General features: G+C 38.3%; 1 protein-coding gene across 14 annotated transcripts in view; it reads left to right on the top strand.

Moving 5' to 3' along the window:
* The first annotated feature begins 3,788 nt into the window (after positions 1-3,788).
* The window catches only part of LOC127432422 (EH domain-binding protein 1-like protein 1), a 31,924-nt gene continuing 16,789 nt past the window's right edge, over positions 3,789-18,923 (top strand). For 6 of the 14 annotated variants that reach the window (XM_051683481.1, XM_051683490.1, XM_051683489.1 and 3 more), the window contains exons 1-11: positions 3,789-3,933; positions 10,096-10,153; positions 10,388-10,483; positions 10,643-10,696; positions 11,374-11,555; positions 12,035-12,174; positions 12,423-12,497; positions 15,197-15,349; positions 16,979-17,077; positions 17,234-17,293; positions 18,506-18,626. In XM_051683481.1, the coding sequence (XP_051539441.1) occupies positions 3,830-3,933; positions 10,096-10,153; positions 10,388-10,483; positions 10,643-10,696; positions 11,374-11,555; positions 12,035-12,174; positions 12,423-12,497; positions 15,197-15,349; positions 16,979-17,077; positions 17,234-17,293; positions 18,506-18,626 (1,142 nt within the window). In that variant the 5' untranslated portion in view covers positions 3,789-3,829. The remainder of the gene's footprint in view (positions 3,934-10,095; positions 10,154-10,387; positions 10,484-10,642; positions 10,697-11,373; positions 11,556-12,034; positions 12,175-12,422; positions 12,498-15,196; positions 15,350-16,978; positions 17,078-17,233; positions 17,294-18,505; positions 18,627-18,923) is intronic. The other 8 variants (XM_051683480.1, XM_051683484.1, XM_051683483.1 and 5 more) reach the window with 8 other exon arrangements.

Here is an 18,923-nt window from a genome sequence, read left to right as displayed (position 1 = left end):
GTGTATTGTGCTCTCAGAAACAGGCTCAACCATCACAGAGAATACTGTAAGTTAAGGTCTATATATTTTATGTATCAGTGTGCATATACAGTAAGAGTGTGCACCTGACCTGACATTATGTAGATAGTATGTCCCTGAGCAAGTCCTTAGGAATATTTGTCATTGGGCCAAAATCCCTTTAGATCCAACCACATGTAGATCTCTCTCGGCTCATTGAAACACACTCCTGCTGTACTTTCCACTTTGCTTACCCTGTCTTCAGGGAGACCATTTCTCTCACAGTGTGATAAACAGCACATATTTGGTATGACAGAGTGATCTGATAGCAGAATGACTGAGTGGTCAGTTACCATAAAATACCAGGGAGAAGGATGTGACATTCCTCTGTGAAGTTCTCCCATGCCTCTATAAATAAAAACACAGATGTACAAGATGTGTTAGATGCAACTCCCAAGAGGGTGTGTCTGTTGAAAGCAAACTCAAACCATAGGTAATACAATGATATTTTCTCTATCACATTAAAATGAAAAATGTGCACTTTTCTGCCCTCTGATAAATGTAAAATGTGTATATGTTATGACAGATGATTTTATAAATGCACAACCTTGTCTTCTTTTTTGTGTGCACTAACTACAAATTTGTTAGATTCCAGATTAGATTCATACTTTGTGTAAACCACCACAGTCCTATTAAGAATGCAACATATTCACTTTGTGTATGCATTTCTTTCATTCTCTAGAATAATGATGCAGTCACCTCTGCCGTCTTTAAATATCAACAAATTTCGTACCTAATGTGCTTTTCCAACCAACTGAAGTGAGTTTATCAGAGTTTGGAAGACAGCACATTTCTGGAGTGGTTAAATTGAATGAGTATGTCATCTTTATCTTCTTCAGTCTCAATGTGCTTTATAAATTAGGCATTTGGTTTGTTTATGCCCTGTACCCAAAGGTGGTGTGGCACATCTTTATAAGAATGAAGCATTCCTTGTTCCATCCAGTGAGTAGGCATGTATAATGTGTGAGCTCATGTCTTACCCAGATACAAACTCAGCCTGTGATGTCAGGGAAGAGGGAGGGGTCACATTTGGAAACTCATACTCATGACCACAAATCGCTGTTTCCCAGCAGACTTAAGTCTGTCCACTGAGTTTTACATGACATTTCAGTACCTAAAATTAGACTATAAACAGTTTCAAGACCTCTCAAAAAAGCACTGATAGTTTGTTAACACCCTGTGCTGATCAGTCAGTGTCAGTGAGCTACATACAGTACAATACATGGATACAGTACAGGTTATTTTTCTTTATTACAACTATATGCAAAGTTCATGAATATAATATTATAATAGAGTGATAGAACAGGATAAGGTTGGTGTAACAGACAGAGGGGTATGACTAAGGGGTCACTGATTTGGATTCTAGGTCATCAGCTGAGCCATAAGTTTGTACTCCTATGGCAAGCCGAATTGACTTTTAATACATTTCCAGATATCTGAAATACCAAATATAACATGTTGAAATACATTTCCAGATATAAAAATTTAGTATTTTTACTAGTTGTAATTCAGTTGTTAATATCAGGAACAGATATTAGTACTAGTAACAATGTAATATACATTATTATAATTTTTACTAGTAATAAGTGCATTGCTGATATGTGGAATTACTGTAGAATTTCAACTAGTAAGAAATTAATTATAGATATCTTTAATTGTGTTTTGAATAGGAGTAAAAGACAAATAATTGTGAAGTTCTGCTAGTGAAAATGCCATTATGGATATCAAAAATTATGGTTTTGACTTCATAATGACTTCATTTTTGATATCAAGAATTAAGATTTTTACTAGTGCAAATGTAACTGGCCTTTTGTGGGTTTATTCACATTTTAATTTTTGATAGTTGGAGTTTGAAATAAGTATCATTCTGTTGGCCCATTTGAACATTCCGTCAATGTAAGTTTTTGGGATTTTTCTGAATTTTGATCGCCCGCTGTAACCGTAAGTCTGATCATTTAGAAAAGACATAGCACACTAAGTAAAAACAGTATGAAGGTTTGGTGGATGTAGCTTAAAAGCACTAGAAGATTTTAGAGTCAGAAATGTTGGTCTCAGTTTAAGGATTTAAAAAAACAAAAAACAAAAAAAACCTATACCAGCTTTTTTCAAGCCAACATAATTACTGATATGAAAAATGTGCACTTTATCTAGTAGTAATTCCATTGCTGATATCAAGAATTAGCATTTTAACTAGTGAAAATGAGGTAACATTAACAATAAGGTTCCATTTTTTAACAATAGATAACAACATTAATTAACATGAATTTACAATGAACAATACTTTTACAGCATTTACTAAACTTAGTTAATGTTAAAGGAATTGTTCACCCCAAAAAGAAGAATTTCTAGCTAAAAAGGACTTAACTGTTGATCTGTTTCTCACCCACACCTATCATATCCCTTCAGAAGATATTAATTTAATCGCTGGAGTCATTTGGATTACTTTTATAATGCCTTTATGTGATTTTTGGAGTGTCAAAAGTTTGGCACCCATTCACTCGTATTGTCATAATTTGTGTTCTGTAGAAGTGAGAAAGTCGTACACATCTGGGATGGTATGAGGGTGAGTAAATGATGAGAGAATTTTCATTTTTGGGTGAACTATCCCTTTAATTTCAACATATATACTAACACATTTTAAAAATCAAGAGTTGTATTTGTTAACATTAGTTCATGCACAAGGAACTAACATGAACTAACAAAGAACAATTGTAGTTGTATCAACTAACATTAAAAAGATTAATTAATGCTGTAAAAACTATACTGTTAATTGTTTGTTCATGATACCTTATGCATTAACTAATGTTAATGAATGGAACCTTATTGTAAAGTGTTACCGATATTGTTGATATCTAGAATTTCTATCTTGCACATGATTAAAAGTCAGTTCAGCTTGCCATAGTACTTCCCCCATAACCCACACAACCAGAACCAGCTGCTTCTGTCTATTTATCCCTGGCTCCCAAGCATCTAAAATAGATCCTGTGAAACGTGAAAAATCCCCATGCCAGTGTCCCCTAAAAATATCCACCATGATCAAGGACTGGATAGTTCAGACTGCTGTTCCAGATCTGCATGTTTATATTTGCTTACAAATTTACTGTGCACTGAATCGTGCTTGTAATTTTCAGTGCTGGAAATAAAGTGACAGTGTGGTTCAAAATATGATCACTAGTTCAACAAATATTCAAACAGTACAGTGCATCCTCTGTAACCCATGCTGTTCTATCTGTATTTTTAGTACAGTACTGGATACAGTCAGGGAGGTTTTGCATACTGCTGCATCATATACGTGTTTTGCATAACCCTTCCCACCAACAGAAGAAGAATCAAACTGCAAGAGCAAACGAGAGGAATAGATCCTTCATCCACTGTCATCAGTTCATTTTAAGACGGCTTATTTGGGAGCATTTTGTGTCGTGCAAAGCTCCACTAAATAAAAGCGACGAAGTCACACTAGAATTGAACGCAAATGTTGTTTATTTTCGTTTCTTTGCATCAAGGCAACTAACTGAGATACATGGAGATACTGTTCCTCTTGTGTGTAACGTGATGCAGTAGTTTCCGTAAATGGTCTTTACTCGATGGCGACAGTACTGAAGGCGCGTGAGGGCTGCTCGTGCTCCTCAGCAGAAGCATTTCACTTCACAAACCACTTGACAGCCATCTGTTTCAGTAGTTTTTGACTTTCAGTTCAGTGGCCGAACTGTGAAAAGATTATTTCTTCCATGCGTCCTGCTTCATTCGCGTAGACTGCATTTTCTGTTGAAGAATGACTTCTGTATGGAAAAGATTACAAAGAGTTGGCAAAAAGGCCACTAGATTTCAATTCGTGGCGTCATATCAAGAACTCATTCTGGAATGTACAAAGAAATGGTAAGTTAAGATTTCTTTTCCGTTATAGCGCTTGCTTCCTAAACACGCAGTACAACTGAAGGACTGCTCTTCTGACTGGAACATGACCATGCGGATACAGTGTGATTTGTTTTATTGTAGCGCGGTTTTTGGATATAGTATCGGGAATAGAACAGTTAATGTAACTTGAAATGTATTTGAAATGCACTTAAAAACGTTCACACGCGCACACCTCCACTTCCGCGTCCATCATTCGCGCTGTCAACACTGATGATATAATGAGCATCCATCATGCTCACCTAAGCAGATTCAAGTCAATGCAGAGTGCTCATGCCAATGCTACTGATTCATTTTTTTAGGCTATCAATAATTGTATTGTATCAGTGTTTTTAATGTTTGTGTGGTCTTCTGTTTTTAGGTGCAGAATTTGCTTTCATTATCATTATTAAGTTATATGTTATAAGCATGTCCTATAATATATGAGCTTGTATTTAATCACAAGGTAGATTTGACTTGATTTAATGTATAGTAGGCTATAAGAGAGAGTGAGATCATTCATGATTGGATTACTTGTGCTGTCTCTGTGGTACCTTTGTGTTTTGATCAAGAGACAGCTGTTGACACTGACAGTGAGCATTTCAACAATCACTCCTGTCCACTGGATTATTAGTGACACATGTTTTATGTCTGTTCTGTGAACAAAGAGAGCAAGATCAGTAGCATAATTCAGTCTGATTGGATTTGAAAAAGCTGATGAGCTTAAAAAGATCCCCAAGAAGTACTGGCCAGTCACAAGTAAACAGCAATGGAGGAAAAAAGATCTGGTCAAACACTGTTTGTCTTTGTGCTCTAAGGAATTTTGGCGATGTATTGACTATTGGCAATATTGCCTGAACAAGTCATGGCCTGGCACATGAAGCAATTCTGTTATGCAATGGCTTGTGATCTGCATCTTGGAGAAACTGAATCACTCATTGTAATTTCTGCCTGTTACTGTTAAGTGCCATCTGAGATTTATCTCCACGACATAAGGCCTCAATCATAGGGGTTTTTGCCGGTCCTCTAGGTGATCTTTATCTCAGCATTTCAGATAGATATTTACCCTGAATAGATTTTCAAAACTAGTTTATCCTTTTATTGTTTCGTTTTATTCTAAAGAAAAGAGAATGCCGCTGAAAGTTTTGGTTAACAGAAAACCTGAACGGGTTGATTGCAGTTGTTGTTATCGCTTAATGAGCGTTCAGCTGATGTGCAATGTCCTACATTTTGCTCTGTTGCAACACTTGGAAAATACTTTCTGTGTCTTTTCCAGAGCTCTGCTGTGCACTTCCTTTTGCTGTCCTAAACACATGCATTTAAGTACTAAGCAAGTTGAGCAACACATATAAAAGTAGGCAGAGTATTTTTTACAGAAGTCCTTAGTGCAGTGCTGTAAACAAATCTGATATTGTTCACAGCTCAAGGGCTGATTTACAATATAGTTGTGATATATAATGAAGTTCTTCTTATTCTGCTAGTGGGTCAAAGTCTGTTAGATACTACGCCACAGCTGCAAAGGGTGTGAGCAAGAGATATTAGACAGCTGAAAGATAATACAGCAAAGCATTTTCTGATGGGGTAATATTTGCAAATGCCAACCTGAGCGTTGTGTGTGTCTGTGACATTTGCATCACATGTCAAAGAGACATGAAAGGAGGACTGAATGAAAACATAAGAATTACAGAAAGAGCACTCATTTTCCCAACCAGGTTGCCAATCTATTTTTGCATCCATCCCCTGTCTACCCATCTCCTCATCTCCTCCTACTAATTTATCCCTTTAGACCATTCTGCCCTGTTGCTATTACTAGCTGTAACCTGAGAGCTGGGCCTCGCTTCTCTTTGTTTAGCAATTCATGCTGCTACTGACACAGATATTAGCAGGAGTTGCTTACCTTTACAAACAGCACTGTGAACAACAGTGTATCCAGCTGCACTTGGGTACTTTCACTCATGTTCATTAAGAAACATTTTGGTATGTTTAAGGGGTAGTTCACCCAAAAATGAAAGTTTTGTCATCATTTACTTACCTTCTTGTCTTTCCAAACCCATTATTTTCTGTGGAACACAAAAGGAGATGTTAGGCAGAATGTTCGAGCTGCTCTTCTGCACAATAAAAGTGGAGAAATTTGTCAGTATGTCCGAGTTAGACTTATTATAAGGACTTTTCAAATAATGGGTCTATGTAAACATGCGTCAGATGAGCGCTTTTGGAGCGTCTCGCTTTGGTTGCGTAAACATGAACACTGTGTCAAGATAAACACAGTTTGAAACTCAGAAGAGAAAAACATGCCTCCAGACCCCTGCATTCAGAGTTGTGCTCCGTTCATCTGTGTAGGAATGCAAGAACGCATCCTAATCATGTGTTACTGTTGGTTAGTGTGGTTTGTTGTGTGTACAGCTGGAGTTACACTTACTACCCACTTATGACTGGGACTTGCAAAAACATGATGGTTGAACTTCAAGCTTGAATTGCTCTGATCACAGAGCACACATTTACTGGTGGGACAGCTGGGACATGTCCCTACCACTTTTTGCCTTTGCTTATTTTTTCCCCACCACTTTTTACATTTACATTTGGCTGACACTTTTATCCAAAACAACTTACAGTGCACTTATTACAGGGACAATCCCCCTGGAGCAACCTGGAGTTAAGTGCCTTGCTCAAGGACACAATGGTGGTGGCTGTGGGGATTGAACCAACAACCTTCCACTTACTAGTTCAGTGCTTTAGTCTACTACGCCACCACACTTTTTAAATTACTTTCATTGGGTAAGTGTCTAATGCAGAAGAAACATCTCCAGTTCTTGAGCAAGAGTTTCCTTTTTGTTTGTGTGTTATAAAAAGTGGTCATCCAGCTCTGGAGTTGGTTACTTTAGGGTTCTTATGTGACAGTGGGCGGCGATGTTCTCTCGTGCACACAGACGCATGTTGTACTTACTCTGTTGTTCCGCACTTCGCGCTCCTTTCCAGGTAAATCGCAAAGCAAACAGATGTGTCACTGCTCATGATATATATCCACTGATGTACAGATACAGTCTTTTTTTATTAAATTGAAAAGTTATAATAGGGCAAATTCTAACACCAAACTCCTTTTACTAGAGGCAAAAACATTACCATTAGACCAGTCAGTTATACTAGCTAAATTCTTACTGATCCATGTATTTATCCACTGACTAACAAAATCCCAGTACTGACTGTTTTAGATGCATGGATCAAATTATCAAATTAATCATGTGAAATATTTATTGGAGCGCTTGAATTGGTCAACAAGAATGACTGTCCAAACAATAAAAGATTATTTGACATTATCTGCACATAACTTAATTAATATTTGTGACGTCACCCCCTTACCCCCCACCCCCAAACTGTCCCCACCACTTTTTAAAACAGAGCAAAGCCCCTAGCTCCAATGGTAGGAATATTCCTTATTATGGTCTGGGGGCATGATTAATTGCGTCAACTTTTTTAATGCGTTATTTTTTTAGATAATGAATTGCACCGAATTAATGCATTAAATCGACAGCCCTACTTATTTTGTGTTTCACAAAATAAAGAAAAAATACCAGTTTGGAATGGCATGAGGCTAAGTCAATTTTGACATTATTTTTTTATTTTGTTTTGTGTGAACTATTCCTAAAGTTTCAATAAGCTTTATGGCCCTAATATCCCAAAATATAAGATGCCATGATTAAAGGTGAGAAGCTGTTTGTAAACTCACAGTGAGACTTATGCAGAGTTTACACTACACGATTTTGCCCTGATTTTCCACTCTTCAACTGTTAATGGAGCTCGGCGACAAAAGCCCAAAATTAGAGGCAAATTGGTGTTCGCTCCAGTGAGCAACGATCGCTATGTGTGAATTTCAAAGACGTGATCTGAGAGATTCTCCGATGCGTCGCAGATGCTCGAGAGATATCTAGCATGCAGGTTAAATATCTAGACCTGTCTGCGACTCCAAGTCCTGCAGTGTGAAATGTGTTTAACTATCTGTGAAATCGTGCTAATCCCAAACCTGTACTAGAAGCTGAGGGAACTGAATGTTTCACCTGCATAAGAAATAAAGTAATTACAAAATATACAGTTGTAGACCCTTAAAATGAACAATAGCTAAATAAATTCGATATTTATTTTGATATTGCTCTGGCAGACCCACCTGTTGCCAAAAACCGCATGGTTAGGCGCCCTCTTGGGGATATTGCCCGTCTCATTTTTGTGTGCTGCTTGGTTATAAGGGGTCCGACCATCCCCAGCAGGAAATCAAACTCCTCTACTGTCATCCGCAGCAGCTCCCTGAACCCAGTCTTATCATGCATCTATTTGTATGGTGAGCACAATAATATAGTTTCTATCAGAATAAATTGGCTTAAATAGAGTTTCTATCAGAATAAATTCACATACACATAAGCTTTTCAATTATTTGAAACAAAAACAAAGGACAAACATGTCCTTGTCGAGCAACAACACCAGCAGGCAGCTACTTGCATTCATTGCAAAATTATTTATTTACCTCCAACACTCTCTGCAGAACAGACAATCCTTGCTGCCCGCATCTCCACAACCATTCTCTCCTCCATATTTTTTTCTTTTTTGGGTTTTTGCTGCAAATCAGCGCACAAATAACTTGGATCGCAAGCTTCTTGTGTACCACCATTTTTAGAGAAAAGAACTCTTACGTAATTTCCTGTAACACTTCTCGCGTGCATTTTGTTGTGAAACGTAGTTTGGAGACCAGACAGAGTTGTCGGAGATTCTTCCTAGTGAAATATTTTGTAATGTGTGACCCCCTGTCAACAATCCCTCGTGTAATGTGCAAACCACAGCAACTTCAAGATACCCCATTACAGACAGACAATTGTGTAATGTGAACAGTACAGCAAGCTGACGACTTTGAAAGTTGTATAGTGTGTGGGTGGCATTAGTGGTTTAAAGATCAAGAGGCCAACACCACAAGTGTCATGAGCCAAAGTCAGCTCAGTCATGTGACCCTGCAGAGTTTCCTCCAATTCTTAATACAGGGTCCATGTCAGTGGTTGAACTGCTCAGAGGTGTACAATGGGCTCTTATCTGAACAATTCACTACCAAAGGCCAAGTTTATTTAGGAAATGTGTACCAAAGCAGAAGTGTAAATGGACAGCGCATGTGTACTGGTAAAGATTATTTTCATTTATTTGTTTTTAAAGCTCCACACTAATTGATTTGCATTTCTTTGCTGCCAACTTATCATAATATTCAGTTGTAAGGCCTATACGTTGTGACCTCTTTAAACAGACTAATGCAAACATCTAAACAGGCTCCTAACATGACTGTAACGGTAACTCATTACATGCGTTTTTGTTTTCTAACATAATCCACAGGAAGCACCCACTAGGTAGTAATGCAGGACAATAACCGCAATGGAAACCACGTCAAATTGACACAAAAGTGATACTAAAGTTATGCAAATTTTTTTTAATACCATACATAAATGTCCCCTTTACCTGACAGATATCACTGAAAGTGGTGTCTTGAGATATCATATATGTCGCTGTGACAGTCCAAGGCTCTATAAAGAGCAAATAAAGAGTCAGAAGAGCGACCCACCACTTTTTAGCTAATTAGAAAACTTCAATCAGGAAAAGCCAATCAGTGCCTGCCAGAAACATTAGCTGCATCCGAATATGCAAAATGGCTGAATTTACATACAGCACATTTAAGGTCAAGTTCCATTCCTCGACTGATTATTTGTTTAGGTTGTTGGCGCTTTTTTGTTAGTGTACAAAATGGTTCCTACCCTGAGTTGGAATTTTTCTTGTATTTGAGGCCTTGTATTTTGTTATCTTGTTTGTGTGGAGTTTGGAGCAGTTTTTTATTGATTCTTCTCTGCCTCAGGGTAACAGTGGGAGACAAGACCACAAGATCTGTTGCACTGCCTGTAGCTTTGTAGGCACACACACCCATAAACACACACTGATTCCCCACATCAAAAATGCAGTTGGTATCTCATGATAATGAGGTAATACAGTAGTGCTAATAAGCCTTAAATAGGACTTCACAAGCACATACTAAAAAAGTAGAGGTCTTTATCATTGATCCACTAGTAATAAAAGAACCAAATGCTACTTCTAAAAGCTTCTCAGCTGTCTTTTGTTTTTACTTTATAGGCAACCAGATAAACTGAGAGTGGTGTGGACAAGGAGGAACAGACGCATTTGCTCCAAGGTACAAAGATAAACCAGACTTAATTGTCAATCAATGCTGAAATTCACATAAATATTATGTTTATAGATTGGCCAAGGTTAAATCTAGACCCTATTTAAAAGTATTTATAAAAGCAAAGTTAATTTAGTCCATGACTAGACTATATCCAGGAACCCAGCCTTTCAAGACAACTGGTTACAATTGCTGTAAAATGTGCATTATTATGACTGACGGTGTCTTTTATGTTTTTCTCAGCTTCATTCATGGCAGCCAGGCATCAAGAATCCCTACAGGGGAATGGTGGTGTGGCCTGTACCTGAGAATGTGGACATTACTGTCACACTCTACAGGGTAGGACAGCTATTGAGTTAAATGCTTACTAGAAACAAAATATATAAACATCTTATGCAATACACAACTTATAAATGATTCTGGCACATGAGCAGAGGTACTTCATGCCAAAATGTACTTTAAGTGTCAGTAAGTATGCTAAATGCTTTTGCTTTACAGGATCCACATGCTGATGAATTTGAAGACAAAGAATGGACATTTGTCATTGAGAATGTGAGTTATTTAAATCTAGATGTTGTATGCATGGAAACTTTTTACAAAAGTGTAGCCTATGTGGTGAGTTTACAGACTGATCTACCTGTGAATTCGGTGGAAGTAGGTTGAAAGTTCTTCTGCTGAAACCTGTCTGTGTTAACTGAAATTCAAGCCACTGCCCCCTGTGGCCGAAGCTAGAGGTTTTGTTGACCAGTTTCCAGGTGAAACGTCCATAGAGTGGAGCCAAAAGCGACTTGTAAATTATGTAATACAGTCAACAGGAATGCATATTTTATTAACCCGATACCCTAACCCCAACCCTAAACCTAACGGTCAATGGAGTGAAAAGTTACATTTATGAGTGAAAATGCAACCTCCAAATCGCAAATTCTTCCTGGTTTCCATGGGACCAGAACCCATGTCTCAGAAATTGCTCACACAACACGCTATCAGTAGCGCCAGTGATAAAAAGTGAACATGTCTAAACTGATGGACAAATGTCTGATGGCGCTTGTCAGTAATTCGGGAGATATGGTTGATTTCCTGGTACATGAACACTTGAAAGCAGCATGATGGTGATCATTTTATTGTCTGCAAGAATTTGTCTTACAAGCACAATTTTGTTGTGTGAAAAAGAACAAATTCACTTTAATTGTTCTTAAATCTAAATTATACTGCATTCTGATGTTCTACAGGAGACGGCAAAAGGCAGTCGGAAAGTGCTGGCGTCTGTGGATTTGAACATGAAGAAGTTTGCCAGTGCCACACACTCACAGACGGACCTGACCCTCAAGATGAAGCCCTTGTCGGTGAAGGTGGTGGAGGCCACTCTGAAGCTCTCCTTATCCTGTGTGTTCCTCAAGGAGGGGAAAGCCACGTGAGTGGTCTATGCCCTTACTTTTTCCCCAGCTATTGTCTTCTGTCTCATGGAGAGCTTGGTTAGGAAGTTCTAACACTGTTCTATGTTAGCGTGTGGTGTTCAATAATATGGGTCCAATAATATGAAAATATGGCCACAGCAGACTTTATTTTGGGATTGCTCTGAAACTAGATACATATTAAGTACAAAATGGATTTCAAATAAGGCTGCTTGTTCTTTGATTTGGAGCAGGTTTTTATTATTCCTGAAAGATATGGGTAACTAACATCAGTACAGAGGTATTCAGGAGGATTAATTTACTTGTTTAAGAGTATTTGTTTTTGCATTTCACCAAAAGATCTGCACTCTACCTTAAACATGTTTTTTAGTTATAAAATTGTCTCAATCATGATAGGCCCATTCTGTTTTTGATTTTGGTAAAATGTATACTCTGGGATAGCCCAGGTTTGGCTACAACTGTGTTTGTCACTCTGTAGGGATGAGGACATGCAGAGTCTCGCCAGTCTGATGAGTGTAAAGCCAACAGATATTGGAAACCTGGACGACTTTAATGAGAGTGATGAGGAAGGTGATAAGAGATCCAGTACCGGGGCTAACCTCAGTAATGTAGTTCCAGGTATTGTACCCATAAAAAACACATGCAACCACATGCAAAAAACAAACCTTTGTAAGCACACACAAGCATGAATACTCGTGTTCCATATTCTTTGTTATATCCTTTATTCTGTACCTTCTTAAACAGGACTTGCATGGCTAATCATTGCTAATGCATGTATATTTTTCTCTTACCATAATAACCCTTCATTACATATTTGTTATTTCCTCACATGCTGGAACTTCTCCTTTTCACTGTGTCACTGTCAGCATCCCGCCCTCCTCTTCGAGCAACACGTTCCCTAGAAAAAAGACCTGCATCTTTAAAGAGCCCTTCAGCAATAGGTATTTACATAAGCTCTTTGCTTATTCTCTTATTCTCTCTTTGCTTATTTTTTTTCCTTTCAGTTACATCATGCCACTGACCTGTCACTGAATGTCTCTTTCACAGTATTGCACCTCCATAATTCATTTTACATAACCGTACCTTCTTTTTTCTGTTTGCTCTTACCTCCACCTTTATTCTTTGCCTTTTCTCTTTCCATCCATTCACTTTTAAATTTTTATCAACTTTCTTTTTCACTCTTTGTCTATACTTCCCTCTCCATCACTCATCCTAACCCTTCTCAGTCAGTGGTAAGGAGAGGCCTTCTGGTGGCGTCCTCTCCCGTCCAGTATATTGCACTATTCATAACCCTGACCTGCCATCACGTCCACCTTTGCCCACCCCACCCAGCCCAACCCCTCATACTTTGCCCTCACCCGGCCGGTCCAGACCAGCACGTCCACCACCCCCACCCCCTGCCCATCCGCAGACCCCATCTGGCTCCCACACGGAGCATAATCTTACTGATTTGCTCCCTCCGGCACTGCCCAAAATCTTCCAGCCCTCCCCTGGCTCAGGTACCACAGATAGACTTAAGTGGCATTCACACATACAGCGATTGAAACACTCTTTTGTTGGTTTTCCAGCCATTTCTACTCAAATTGTATCAGGCAGTGGATTACATAATCTCAAGTGTCTGTACCCTAGTGGCAGTTGCTTAAATATGGGAAGAACGGTTTCCCTAAAATGTCCCTAAAATAAAAGAAATGCAACAATGACGAGTTTAATGTATGTAAGAATAATCTGTTTAAATAGATTTTTATTTTACTGTTCTTGCATTTCAATATTTTGGCGAATAAAGGGTAAAATGTCAGACATCACTGTTTCACTGTTTATTCAATGCAATATACTTTTTTTTTTCCCTCCCAAATTTGGAATGCCCAATTCCCAATGCGCTTTAGGTCCTCGTGGTTGCGTAGTGACTCGCCTCAATCCGGGTGGCAGAGGACGAATCTCAGTTGCCTTTGTGTCTGAGACCGTCAATCCGCACATTTTATCACGTGGCTTGTTGAGCGCGTTACCGCAGAGACCTAGTGCGTGTGGAGGATTCACGCTATTCTCCGCGGCATCCATGCACAACTCACCATGCGCCCCACTGAGAGCGAACCACATTATAGTGACCACGAGGAGGTTAACTCAATGTGACTCTACCCACTCTAGCAACCGGGCCAATTGGTTGCTATGGAAGCCTGACTAGAGTCACTCAGCACGCTCTGGATTCGAACATGCGACTCCAGGTGTGGTAGTCAGCGTCTTTACTTGCTGAGCTACCCAGGCCCTGCAATATACTTTTTCTACATGAATATGTCCATTAAAGACAGTGGATGCACAGCCTTGTAGAGCGGTATTGAAGCCATGCTTCAGTATGGCAGATACCTGTACTTCAGTGAAGTAATTAACGATGTTCAATGGATAAGAGGCTCTAAGCACGTCATTTTATGTCCCGTCCAGACGCCGTGCTTCTCTAGGAGTCCATGGTAGCTTAAATAGTGTTATTTGCATTGGATTGCAATTGCAACTGCTTGCCTAGTGAACATTGTGCTTTCAATCAATGTTTTTTTGTCCTGCTTGAAAGCCAGTCTAAAGTTGAACTCTCTAATGGGGCAGGATGTGCAATAAACAACCAATAATTAAAACAGTGATGTACATGATTGACAGCAAATGAAATGTAAAAGCACCGCTGTCGAGCACAGAGTACTCACCAGAGACTAAAAACGGTTCGAAGAACGAAAATGAAAACCGAAAACGAATGAAATTTTTAGCAGAACGTAACAGAAAACTGGAACAAGGTGATTTTCATTTGAAAACTTTCTTTTTAAATGGCAGTAACCGGTTATAACTGGTTAATTTTGTTCCGCTAATTTTTTTCATGAAACTAAAGACCAAAAGTAAATTTTTGGAACTACACCATTTCATGTTGCCCGAAAAAATGAAACGTGTGTTTTGATCCTGAAGGAAACTGCTGCATCACATTTCTTTGCCTAATTGTCCGTTGTGGATGTTACATTCTCTGAATGAAGACCTGTATAATTACTACATATATATGCACGGCTAATCCAATTACAAGGTAAACATTATTAAAGGTAAAAAGTTAATTTCTCAGTTGTTTTTGTAAGCAATTGCAGTGCTTCCCCACTTTTGAAAAGCACCGGTTGCTATTGGTAGTCGATGCATCATGTCATTGCTCATTTGCATAAAGTTGAACTTTGCTCAACTTTGTTCCATTGCCATGTCACCGAAAATTACCAAATCTCATTGAAATGAATGACTTCTGGTAGATTCATCGCTGCAAGATGCTGTATGTGTGAAAGCCCCTTTAAGAATATGGAAAACTAAGTCACAATTTCAGTGAAGGATCTACTGTATGTCTGTAGTGCTTGGCAATAAACTTTATCCTTATGATTAGAATAGAAATCAGTTCCTTACACTGTCAGAATTATTTTTTTACTGTTGCTATGGCTACAATGTTTACAGCTTTCCACAAAGCTAAAGTTAAAATTCTTCTTTTATTGATGTAATTGCTTTTCTGATATAATCACATACTAAACTATATTTACTGTGTAATGTGTCTTTTTATGCACTATTTTCTCTATAGTTTGCTTTTTTATATCTATGTTTATCTATTTTTCCTTTGTCTTTTATGTCTGATTGTGTTCAGCACCTGTGTCTTTTCCAAGAAGACTGTCAGGTTCTGAGGCCCCATTGGAGGGTCCCGTGACCTCTGACTATCCTCTGCTCAAACTGCCTCTGGCTTCTCCCTCTGCTCCCTTTATCTCTCACCCTTCCTCTTCACCCACTGTGGTACTTAAAGGTATGGACCTTGTGCTCTTGGTTCTTAAGTGTAAAAGCTTAATACTATTTCAGTACTTGTGTAAATTAAGATGTTTTTATTGTGTAAATAAAGGTATTCTTTTGTCTCATGGAGTATGCTTGTATATCTGTTATGGAGTTTCTTCAGGGCAGTTCTAAATAAAAGAAACTATTTTTATTATCAAATTTTTAAGGTTTCATTTCCCTTTTTAAATTCTGCAAGGGGAGTACTCAAGAGAAAAAAGGTTATGTAAAATCTGGAGATTAATTGAAACTTTTAGGAATTTTCTTATTTATTTTTTATTAATTTTTTTACAGAACAACCTGATTTGTTTCTAAATAAACCTTGATATTCTAAAGAAAATGGCTTTTGGGGAAGTCAGATTAATTTTCTCTTAGCCACTATCTCTCTTGTTCTCTTGTTCCTGCGCCTTTGACCAATCTTCCTCTTTCACATTGTGTGTGTCTTCTTTCTGTCTCTTCTATATCTGTCTCAGATGCTTTTGGAGCACCTTGCACCAATGTTTTTAAGCCCAAGATTTTTCCTGGTACTCGCCCTATGTCCCCAACTCCTGTCCCCCTCCTCGAACCCAAAACTTCTTCCCTATCGCTCTCTGACACCATTAAGCTTCCTTCTGGCACAGAGCCAGGTGCTGAGAAACCATCCTCTATATTGCACAACAGTAGAAGCTCCTTCTGCATTTTCTTCATAGTCTGGTGTTTAGAACATTGTTCAGATTTATTTATTTGATTTAGTCGAACCCAGAAAGCAGAAATGACTACCTTTATTCATAAGGAAGGGTCCAAAAGTCTGAGACCACACTGAAAATCTTGGATTAAAAATATAATTTAAACCTGGAAATAAACAGAAACATTTAGTTTTTTGAAAATTATGAAACAAAGAAACATTATGTGAAATGAAGAGGAACTTTTTAGTATTCTGCTCTATTTCTAGATCCCTAATCAAATGTAAGCAAATTTGTGACATTGATTGTGTTAACTTTTTCCAATGATGCACGCAAGATGGATGTTGTTAACATTCTCAAATCATGCTGGGATGACGCTGATCGTCAGGTTTTCCACAAACTTGTGGAGTCCATGCCAGCTTAAGTGCTGTCATTAAAGCTAAAAAGGGGGATACCAAACATTTTTACATTTTGAAATTCATCTTTATTTTTTAATTCAACTTTTCCCTCAAATTGTTATGCTGAGAATATACATTTTAATGAGAAAAAAAACTATTAAATTACAAAAATGCACAATATAGTAATTTCAGTACAGTAATCTGGGACTTTTTAACCATCTGTTTCATCTGTATCTTATCTATATATAACTCAGACTAAGATTTTTCCTTTGCCTGTCGATCAAGTTGCTAATCACTTGTTTTCTTCCATCTCATATATTCTAAAATTCTTTGCTTCTTTTTCTTTTCTTTCATTGTTTTTTTTTTTTCAATTACTCACATTATCTGCAGAGCTAAACGAATGGAAGATGGCTGTTTCTACATCTCCTTACTTCTGTGCCTCTCTAAATGAACCTGTGAACCCTGTTCCTTTGCTAAGCAGTCCAGACCTTGAAGCACTATGCGAAACCTCTTGCCCTTCTAAATCACTCATCTCTTCTACCCCAGTAATGCTCTTATCTACTACCCCTGCTCTTGCCCTGTCAACCACTGATGCCCTCACAGCTGCCCCCTGCAGTTCACCTCAGCCCTCTCCATCCCGGTCAGGTACAAAGCAACCAATGCTATTGCTTTCTTTGAAAAGAGACCAGCAGCAAACCAGCATTACCCAATCAGCCTGAAAATGTAATTTGATAGATTGATTGATTGATTGTGTTGTGTGTGATAGAAATTGTTCATGTGTTCTATTTGCATTTTTTACAGAGATAACCAGGGAGCTCAACACACTAACAGAGGAGGATCAAACAAATCCATTTATACAAGGTGAATATGCCTTTCAGGGGTGTAGATTCCAGGGGGAATCTAACCTCCCCAATAATCAAGACTAGCCAGTACAAAAAATATTAATACAAAAACAAACAATTAAACATGTAGCCTACTCATAAGGAGGTAGTATAGTACTGTAATCTAGGTAATGACACTCCAGCTGTACAATAACTAGCTAGCTACTACATTGCAATTTAGTCCTCTCAACTATTAATATAAGACGTTAGCAAAAACACAATAGATCAAAACCCCTGAATGTGTCATAATAAAGCATAATCTTTTGATGATAAATGCTTGGGGACCCTTAATGTAGTACATATATGGGTTGATGGTTGACAGGGTATTGACCTATATATGTTAATGATGCAGTCCTGATATTATTACAGCATAAGAACAAATTACACTTACTTTATTTCCCAATGTTTAGGGAATGATGATTATTGTAATGACTCAAACAGATATAGAAGTAGAGGGAAATTAAGCAATGGAACTGCAATTGTTACAAAGTTTATTACCCCCCAGCCCCCCCCCCCCATGATATAATGGCCTGAAATAATAAAGGCATTGTACTAAATAACTAAGAATAAGGCCCCATCCATAGACATTGAAGCCCCACATACACACTAGAACAGTGTTTTTCTCCACCAAAAATGAGACTTTCGAAAACACTGTCTATTACTGCATACTTTGGAAAACAATGGTGTTAGAAAATTAAAGACAAGCAAAGTTTGTGTGCTTAGTGACTCCAGCTAGGTCTCCTAAGCAACCAAATTGGCCCGGTTGCTAGGGAGGGTAGAGTCACATGGGGTAACCTCCTCATGGTTACGATTAGTGGTTCTCGCTCTCAATGGGGCGCGTGGTAAGTTGTGCATGAATCGCGGGGAGTAGCATGAGCCTCCACATGCGAAGTCTCCACAGTGTCATGCACAACGAGCCACGTGATAAGATGCGTGGATTGACGGTCTCAGAAGCGGAGGCAACTGGGACTTGTCCTCCTCCACCTGGATTAAGGTGAGTAACAGCACCCCCACGATGACCTACTAAGTAGTGGGAATTGGGCATTCCAAATTGGGAGAAAATTGGATAAAAATAAAAAAATAAAAATAAAAAGACAAGCAAAGTTTACAAATGAAACCGGATTGGTGTAGACAATTTAGTTTAGATTTAGTTATTTATTTTGTATTATTATTCAAATTCTATGTTTCTTAGATTTACTTGCTGAGCAGCAGTCTCAGGTTAATCTGAAGAGTTCTGAGCCCAGACAAGAGCAGCCTCGCTCGTCTCAGATCGCTCAAGACAAAGCGACCAGGCCTGCCGCAGCTGTCGAAAGGTGAGCTATTGCTGATGAGAGTGCAATTCACTGTCAACAGTTTTCATTTTAAATGTCAGCCCTGCTGTATCAGATTGTTTGTTTTGCCATCGTATCAATATTAATACAGACAAAAAATGTTGCAATCAATTTTGTGAGTTTATGTTATATGGATATGCTTTATATATTATACGAAGTCTTGGGCAACTGCTGGCTAGAAAGCATATTTTATCATTCCTATAACATTCTTAACAACATTGCAGTCTTTAACAGGGGAAAATACTTGACCATGACATTTGCCTACACAAGCTGTCAAAT

The sequence above is a fragment of the Myxocyprinus asiaticus genome, chromosome 42, assembly GCF_019703515.2.
Source record: "Myxocyprinus asiaticus isolate MX2 ecotype Aquarium Trade chromosome 42, UBuf_Myxa_2, whole genome shotgun sequence".
Classification (NCBI taxonomy): Eukaryota; Metazoa; Chordata; class Actinopteri; order Cypriniformes; family Catostomidae; genus Myxocyprinus; species Myxocyprinus asiaticus.
The sequence above is the reverse complement of the archived record's forward strand: the minus strand, read 5'-3'. Positions and strand labels throughout refer to the sequence as shown.